Source organism: Muscardinus avellanarius (assembly GCF_963383645.1).
Source record: "Muscardinus avellanarius genome assembly, chromosome: 2".
NCBI classification, from domain to species: domain Eukaryota; kingdom Metazoa; phylum Chordata; class Mammalia; order Rodentia; family Gliridae; genus Muscardinus; species Muscardinus avellanarius.
Genome location: NC_137787.1, coordinates 188,334,885 through 188,344,118, shown reverse-complemented (window position 1 = coordinate 188,344,118; position 9,234 = coordinate 188,334,885). Strand labels below are relative to the sequence as shown.

The 9,234-nt window shown below is 39.4% G+C and overlaps 1 protein-coding gene across 1 annotated transcript; it reads left to right on the top strand.

Annotated features, from left to right (window-relative positions):
- Positions 1 to 339: 339 nt before the first annotated feature.
- On the top strand, positions 340 to 1,353 carry OXGR1 (oxoglutarate receptor 1; the record flags this gene model as incomplete). The annotated part of the gene is made up of 1 exon (XM_080689836.1): positions 340 to 1,353. The coding sequence occupies one exon, from the start codon at positions 340 to 342 to the stop codon at positions 1,351 to 1,353; it is 1,014 nt and encodes a 337-aa protein (XP_080545962.1).
- Positions 1,354 to 9,234: the final 7,881 nt, after the last annotated feature.

Below are 9,234 nucleotides of genomic sequence, written 5' to 3'. Positions count from 1 at the left end.
TTTCCACAGCTACAGGCCGCTTTTTCGCCAGTCCTTTATTTCAATTCTCATGACAATTTTACTCCTATATTATTATCAGATGACTCTGGTATCTTGCCTCACAGTCATTTTCTTAGAAATTCAATCTCTTCTCCACAGGGTCTCTTTTGAGATTAAAGAGGAAAAAGCAGAGTGGCAAGTTTAGGATGTTAGAGCAACTTTCATTTAAAAGTCGATCATTGTTTTCATTTCACTCTCATTAATGATCTCTGTTTTCTTTCTCCGTCAGTTACTCCTTTATTTCATTCAGGTTGCCAAACTGAACGCTCTGGTTTCCTTGCAAGATGAAAGGAGTCAACCATGAATGAACCACTAGATGCTTTGGCGAATGCTTCCGATTTCCCCGATTATGCCGCTGCTCTGGGAAACTGCACTGACGAAAACATGTCTCTCAAGATATACTACCTCCCTGTTATTTACAGCATCATCTTTCTCGTGGGCTTCCCCGGGAACGCCGTGGTGATCTTCACTTACATCTTCAAAATGCGGCCTTGGAAAAGCAGCACCGTCATCATGCTGAACCTGGCCTGCACCGACCTGCTCTATCTAACCAGCCTCCCTTTCCTCATCCACTACTATGCCAGTGGCGAAAACTGGATCTTTGGGGACTTCATGTGCAAGTTCATCCGCTTTGGCTTCCATTTCCACCTGTACAGCAGCATCCTCTTCCTCACCTGCTTCAGCATCTTCCGCTACATCGTGATCATTCACCCAATGAGCTGCTTTTCCATTCACAAAACCAGATGGACTCTGGTAGCCTCTGCCCTGGTGTGGGTCATTTCCCTGGTGACGGTCCTGCCAGTGACCTTCCTGATCACTTCGACCACCAGGACCAATAGATCGGCTTGTCTTGACCTCGGCAGTTCAGACGACCTCACCGCTATCAAATGGTACAATCTGATTTTGACTGCCACCACCTTCTGCCTCCCCTTGGTGATAGTGACGCTCTGCTATACGACCATCATCAGCACCCTAACGCAGGGACCTCAGACTCACAGCTGCGTTAAGCAGAAAGCCCGCCGGCTAACCATTCTGCTGCTGGTCGTATTTTACATATGCTTTCTACCCTTCCATATCTTGAGGGTCATTCGGATCGAATCTCGCCTGCTTTCAATCAGCTGCTTCGTGGAGACTCGCATCCATGAAGCTTACGTCATTTCTCGACCGCTGGCTGCTCTGAACACCTTTGGCAACCTGCTGCTCTATGTGGTGGTCAGCAATAACTTCCAGCAGGCCATCTGCTCGATAGTGAGATGCAGAGAGAGCGGGGACCTGGAGCAAGCCAAGAAAGTCAGTGGTTCAAACAATCCTTGAAATAATAACTCATATGCTCAACCAAAACCCAAACCCAAAACCTGTGGACACTTTACCTGTCACTTCTAGAAGTCCTGAATTTTTCCCTCAATGAACTCCGGCTGTACTACGTGTACTATGGATATGAATTCAGGTACTTATGGCCAAAGGCAAGAGCGGGACGACTAGAAGTTCTTTGTAATTTGTTTATCGAGGTCCTCCCATAGGTAGAAAGAGGAATGAGATGCATACATACCAGGAAAGTATTCAGATGTAGAATCACACTCGGCTGGGATTCAGGGGCATCTCAGAGAAAGGTTTGTTCCCACAAACTTATTAGATAGATATACATGGAAACTGCAGTTCATACCCTGGCCTTTGACTCTCACTGAATTGGTTTCCAGATAGAAAATAATCTTTTCACTCTTTAGTTTCATATTCCTTCATACTCCTGGGAATGTTTATATTCAACTAGTCAAGACTAGTCAAAGCATTACTTGTATCTTTCTCAATATATATTTTTGATATTTCATATCTTTATAACTTTTGCCCTTCAAACTTTGATATCATTGAACTCTTCTTATTTTTTAAACTGGGTTTTAGTCACTTATATAAATTGAAGCCATTCAAGAAGATACACTTAAAATATTTCAATGATGTAAATTCAAATAACTGTTACTACTTCCTGCGAGATATTTAGGGTACTAAGTATCATTGCAGAATGTTTTAAAAGTTGTTATTGAATTTATAAAAAATTATCCAGTTGTGTTAGTCATTATCAATATATTCTGGGGATGGAGGGGACACACTTAGGGAATATGAGTACTTTTGAATATCACGTATGTATTTGGTGTTAAATAAAATCAAACACTGTTTTAATTTCTGTGGGAAAATACCCTAGGAAATACTATTATTTCTCTTTAGTTACATTATTCTTTCATGACAATAGTGAAAAGATGTCTATTGAAATTGCCAAAGTTGTTATTGAATTGTGTACATACTTAATTGCATAAGTGTAAATATTTGAGAATATGCTTGGTCTAGATATTTAGAACCCTAGTAGATGTGTTGATACAATGAATGAACTTAAAAAATTTTATCACTGAAAGCTGGGTGTAGTGGCACACGCTTGTAAATCCCCATGCTTGGGAGGCTGAGACAGGAGGATCGTGTAGGTTCTAAGCCAGCCTTAGCTGACTTAAGAGACTCTGTTTCCAAATAAAATATATAAAATAGGTCTGCGAGTGTAGCCCAGAGGTAGAAGGCCCCTGGGTTCCATCCCCAGGACCACCAAAAAAAATGATCACTGAATAGGCCGTTCCTTTACTTTCTGTGAAAATGCAGCTTTGCCAGTATATTAACATGAGATGTTGTTTCTCCATAGTTAGAGAGCAAAACTGAGTTTACAACAGTTGAAGAATCAGGTAGAATGCATGAGTTCAGTAGAGGAAAGGGTGGCATAGGAGTGCCCCATGACTTTCAGGTTTCCTAGGACCTCCCATCTGACTCAGGCCTATGTGAGGATGTTCATCAGGAACGTCAGCCAGGAGGAAGGAAGAGGAACTTGGGCTTCCCTAAATGATGGCGGTCTCATGAATCGCCAGCTATTGGCTATTGGACCATTCTCTTGTAGGCATTTGTATAACATGTGCGATGGGCTATTTCACTAGAGGACCCAAGCTTGCCCATCCAGGCTGGCTGGACAGCAGAGAGTCCTATTCAAAGGTCCACTTGGAACCTGGGCAGTCTGGCTCTCCTCTTTCCTCTCTCTAATACCCCACCCAAACCCCTGGGCCATCAGCACAGCCAGATGTGCTTTGTATCACTGCCACACTGTTCTAGCCATGGGCACAAACCCCTTTCACTTCCCTCCATTTCTATTATTTTTATGTCAAAGATTTCTCTCACCAGAGACAATTTCTCCACCCCCTTCATGTCTATCTCAACTTGTCTCTGTATCTTTTGTCCCCACCAATGTGCAGATAGATTCATTCTCTCTCTCTCTCTCTCTCTCTCTCTCTCTCTCTCTCTCTCTCTCTCTCTCTCTCTTCTCTCTCTCTCTCTCTCTCTCTCTCTCTCAAACAATTTCCTCCACTGTATTGATGGTCCTTATTTCTCTCTTAGAGACCTGGCTTCAACACTTAATACCACTTTCTCAAAAATTTTAACATTTTTATTACCCAGGATAATTGACCCCAGCTTGGGAGCACGCATAATTTTCCATTATCCTCAAAATGCCTTCCCTTGACTCAGCTTTTCTGTCATTTATTATCTGACCTGCCTCCTGCAGCTCTGGGTTAGGTGAAGATGACAGTCTTCCCTCCAGGGTCCTGCCGATTGAACATCCTCACAAAGATCTGAGCTAAATTGAATTCAAAGGGTCAATTTTATTTTCCAAAGTAAAGAGATCTGGGCTAATTGTGCCAGAGGTTTTATTTTGAACTAAAACCAAAAAAAGGGGAAGTAGGGGAGAATTGACAATACTTACCAGACTAGAATGGGACCCGCATGACCTTACCTTGTATACATAGAACAAAAGACCAGAGCTCAGACTGTGTCTGCCAGAGGGGGGTCACCAGGGTCGGCCTGCAGTTTAGGACTCGAAGCTTAAGTCAGGCTCGGTGCTCCTGAGTACAAACAACCCAGCAAAACCTGTTCTGATCCTTTGAGACACCAGAGGGCCTCTGATTTGTTTATAACTTTGTACCATGAAGATGTTCAGAGTCCCAAACTAGAGAAAGTAGAAAAATGATTCCACACATCCATGTGCGAATTTCACCAGTAATGGATACCCTACCATTTTTGCTTCACCATGTTTTTGGGGTATGAGTTTTTAAAAGCAAAGTCTAGCATAGTTTTATTCTATCCATATATGTATAAAATTTCCAACATGTATATGTATATGTATATGTATATGTATATTGAAAATTTTAGAAACTGAAATCTTACAGACAAATGGTGAAAGCAAAGTTGATAGGAGAGAGAATCAGAGGCAGGGTAATGCATCTGCTGAATTCCCAAATACTCTGGGATTAAAGCTGCCAGCTACCCCTGACGATAACTTACAAAGCAGACTGACAACAGAAAGGTCTATTTAAAGCTTGAGTAAGAAAAAATTATACCTGTAAATATTTTCCTGTGTCCTGTGCAAATCAATGATCGCCCCTTTTCTATAGGTAGAGAATTCTAGATTTCTCGTTCTAGAGAGGTTGAGGCAGAAATATTCTTGACCTGAGGATAATGGACAGGCAGTAGTTCTCCTTATTTGTAGGGGATATGTTCCAAGACTCCCAGTGCATGCCTGGAATTGCAAATAATACCAAATCCTATAGATACTATGTTTTTCCCATGAATGCATGTGCATTATAAAGCTTAATTGACAACAACAATAATAACAACTATAACAAAATACTGTAATAAAATTCCCACAACCACTACTATGCACCAGTCTTGTATATTGGGGCCAGTTTTAGATGAAACAAGGGACACTTGACCACAAGCCTTGTGCTAACACAGCAATCAGTCTGATAACCAAGACAGCTACTCAATGATTGGTGGGCAGTAGCCTGCGAGCGCATGGATACACTGGACGAAGGGATAATTCGTGGCTTGGGATAGAACAGGACAGCGTGTTATGTCATCACACCACTTAGAGTGGTGTACAATTTAAAACTTATTATTTCTGAAAAATTTTATGTAATATTTTTGGGACACAGTTGAAGACAGGTCACTAAAAGTGTGGAAATAGAACTGGACTGAAGACAGCGTAAAAATAAGATCCTGAATACTGGGTAAAAACACTCAGCTCTGTTATTACTGGCAGCTCATGTTTATAATTCCTAGCAGAATATTGGTGATTTTTTTCTGAAGGAAAATGAAAAAATATGGCAGTCACAAGTACAGCTTAGGCAGCACAAATAATAGACTGGGCCCTGTTTTCACTTCATGAACACAGGTGGTCGAACTTGAGAGCCTGTGCAGAACCGCTGCACTCTTCTACCTTCCACGAAAGGAAAGACCATTCTAGATGCCAACAGCTACAGAACGGCTCAGCCTGCTCAGCTGTGATGCCCACCAGCTGACCCGCCCTGCAAGCGCAGCATCTTGGTGATTTCCTTTTCAGGATAAGTGGACAGCCATGCCTAAGAAGCCCCAAAATGAAAACGAAGAATAAAAAGTGAGCTGAAGGCAGAAACACTGCAGAAAAGTCATAAGAAAACTTCAGTAAAACAGTAATTAATACTCTCAGGGACATCCTTGAAACAGGAATGAAGGTTTGAAGAACAAGAAGAGCTCTTGGTTTCTAAGCCAGGGAAGATTAGGACGTTATTCCAAATCCTCTACTAACTGTCTACAACCTGATATAAGATTTATTCTGGTGTATTGGGGGAAATCCAGGCTGCTTCTGTCCATTTATCCTGCTTGATATTTAGAAAAATGTCTTGGAGGCTGATAATATCATGGTTGGGTTATTTCCTGATTTTTGTGCAGGGGACGTGCTCTCTGATTTTTATTATTTTGTGTGCATTTCAGAGGCTTTAAAGGAGTGGGGTTTTTTAAAAGTCCTCTTAAACTACTGAGTTTCTCTACTTACTTATTTGTCTTTGTGAGTACATTATTATATAGTATGTAAATATATGTTGTATATAACAATATTCTATTTGTTTTCCATAATTCATGAATGTGCATATGGTCTAAGCATATTGTTTTGTTTTCTGAAGAGTTAATTAATACTACATTAATATTTCTCTTTTTTTGTTTTGTTTTATTTATTTATTTATTTTTGTGGTACTGGGGATGGAACCCAGGGGCATTCTACCTCCGAGCTACACCTCCAGCCCTATTTTTTATTCTTTATTTTGAAACAGGGTCTCACTGAGTTGCAAAGGGTCTCACTAAGTAGTAGCTGAGGCTGTCCATGAACTGCTAATCTCCTGTCTCAGCCTCCCAAATGTTGGGATTACAAGCGTGAACCACCATGCCCATCTAAAAAAATGTATTTAGAAGTATTAACATAGCTGGGTATGGTGGTGCATACTTGTAATCCCAGCATTTGGGAGGCTGAGACAGGAGGATTGCGGTTCAAGGACAGCCTCAGCTACTTTGCAACTTAGGTCTCAGTGAGACCCTGTTTCAAAATGAAAAATAAAAAATAGGCCTGGGGGTGTGGCTCAAAGGTAAAATGCCCCTGGGTTCCATTTCCAGTGCCACAAAAAAAGTAAATAAATACATTCTTTGATTAATCACAATGGCTTCCACAAAAAAACTTAACAACAAAAAAAGAAGCAGAAAATATTCTTTGTTCAGGTAATATCTTGGCTTGTGGAACACAGGTATATATTGATCGGAGGCAAGCATAACTTACATGTTTAGAATCACAATATCGGTTTTAACTTCTATTCAGTTAAATTAAAAGCAGCCTATTTTGAGTTCCTATTATAGCGCTGTATTCCTATATTCCTACCAAGTACTATAGCATGCCCAGGAGATGTAAACCTTAGTAAGAAAACAGTTCTATTTTCAAAGATAGCACAGGATTGCAAAGCGACTGCATTAGTCATGTGCACCTTTTAGTTTGAGTGTTTGCTGGGCTATGTTTGCATTCGGAAAGTCAACAGAATGTTTATCCAGCTCCTTTCGCCATTACAGTTTACCATTTCTTCAGTTGTATTCTGAGACGCTTACCCAATTTAAGAAACACATATGCCCATCTAAATCTCTCTTGCAAATAACCCTAAGGTGTGTCCCAAATATACACAGAGATATAGGGCGTTAGCTGTATATAATTCAATGGCCCATTTATCTGTTTAAACTCATCTAGGAAAAAAACAAGAAGATAGTATTTGGTGTTGCATATCTGGTATTATCCTATCACAGAAGCAACATTGCAAATTTCTGATCTTACACTAAGAAAGTCAAGAAAAAAATTTATATGAACCATACATAGTACTCAAATAATAAACTATTTTTTTACCAAACATTTTTCAATTCACACAGTCCATTAAAAATAAAAGCTCACTAAATGCTGTGTGCATGTATGCCATTATCACTATGAGCTGCATCATATGTGATACTATAATGTGCCGATAAAAGTATAAAAATTTTAAATAAAAGTGCTTTTCCCTCTAAATTCAAAGACAAACCCAGATAATATTCATTTGAAAAAATTAAAATGAGTCCAATGTTAAAGCCTTTATTCAGATGTCAATATTCATAAAAATAGTACAAGAATGTTTTTGTAAGTTTTTCTTCAACCAGCTGGCTCAGAATAGGGATCTCCAGAACTTCCTTTCCTTACTTCTGGAGCTTTCAGGGTATTTTGTCATACAGGTACTAGTTTGGGTACTAGTTTCCCATATATCTGTGTTTTTTCTCTCCCCAGTCATATTATTAACTCCTCCAATGCATGGTCACATTTATTTATGTTCCAGGCACAGAGCAATATCCCAGGATGTATCATGTATAAAATTGTAATAAAAATGAGCCTTTTTCATAATGAAAAATATCTGCTTTGAATGCTAATTCATACTTGGCCAATTGCTGAATATGGAAAATTCATGCTTAAATCGAGTCTTTGTAAATGACTTTTAAAGATGAGGAAAAAGACTTCAGCTTCTAGCAACATGGAAGACTAAATCTACTACATACCCTTCCATTTGGAAATAATAATAGTTAAATAAAAATATTTTCAAGGCACTTATAAAAATGCTCGCCGAGCTTATAAGAAACCCAAGAATTCACAAAGGGAAAGAGTGAAGAGCGAAGGAAGGGACTCAGAAGTCAGGGGACACAAGCAGCGATTCTCCATCAGCGTATGCAGCATCCTGGTGGCTTTTAGCCTACACTTTGATGTTCAGGATGGGATGTGTGGGTCGATGGTACATCCTGAATTGCCCGGGAGAGTGCTACTTAATGCCAGTTTTCCTGGTATAACTATTAATAGCACCCATTTTTATTCTCAACAGTGTCTGGAATGATATATGATCATCTTGAACGTAGGGCTAATACATAAAGTATATAACTCTACAAAGATGGAGATTCTAATAGGAGACTCTTGCAAAAATTTGCATGTCAATAGATTGTGCTCTCCTTGTTAGGGCAAACGATAAATAAAGCTACCAAGCAGAAAGAAATGGCATCTTAAAGACCCTGCATTGACTTTGACATTGGGTAGAGGGAAAATGAATCTGCCCCTGAGAAATCACAGTCAGCGTCAAGCTTACATGTACATGCGTTGTTACCTGCATGTTAAAAATTGAAGTTCAAGTGGAGAATTGATTTTAAAGTGATTTCCAGATGGGTAGTACCACTGGGCAACTGAAGAAACATATGCAAAACCTCTTCAGGGGAACATAGTTTTAAACTAGGTCTTGAAGAATTCCCATTGGTAAAGTTTCCAAAGATAATGAGAAACCACATTAAAAAAAATCACAAGAAATGTCAACAGAAAGGCACGGTGAGAGAAATATATTAAGATTAGAGGAGAGAAGAATCAGATCCTCCAAGATTTCATATGTGAGAAGTATCAGATGCTTATTGCAAAATATGATGCTCATGGTATTTCAAACAATAAGAGGAATGTGAAGAAATAAGCAATGAAAACGAGACTTTAAAAATGATGAAGTAAATATGAGGGGAACCAGACTTCTAGAAATAATAAATAAAATAAAAACAAGAGACTAGACTCTGCAAGCAGGGAACTCTGAACTGGAAGCGAGATCAGAAAAAACAATTCTGAAATACAACCCCAAAAACAAGAAAATAAAAACTATGAATGAGCAAGATCTGGAGTAGAGTAAGGTCCAACATATTCTTTTTTTTTTCATATTTATTTTTAATTGGTGCACTGTATTCATACATCGTAGTGGGATACATACTTTTGTAGACATACATGCACACATT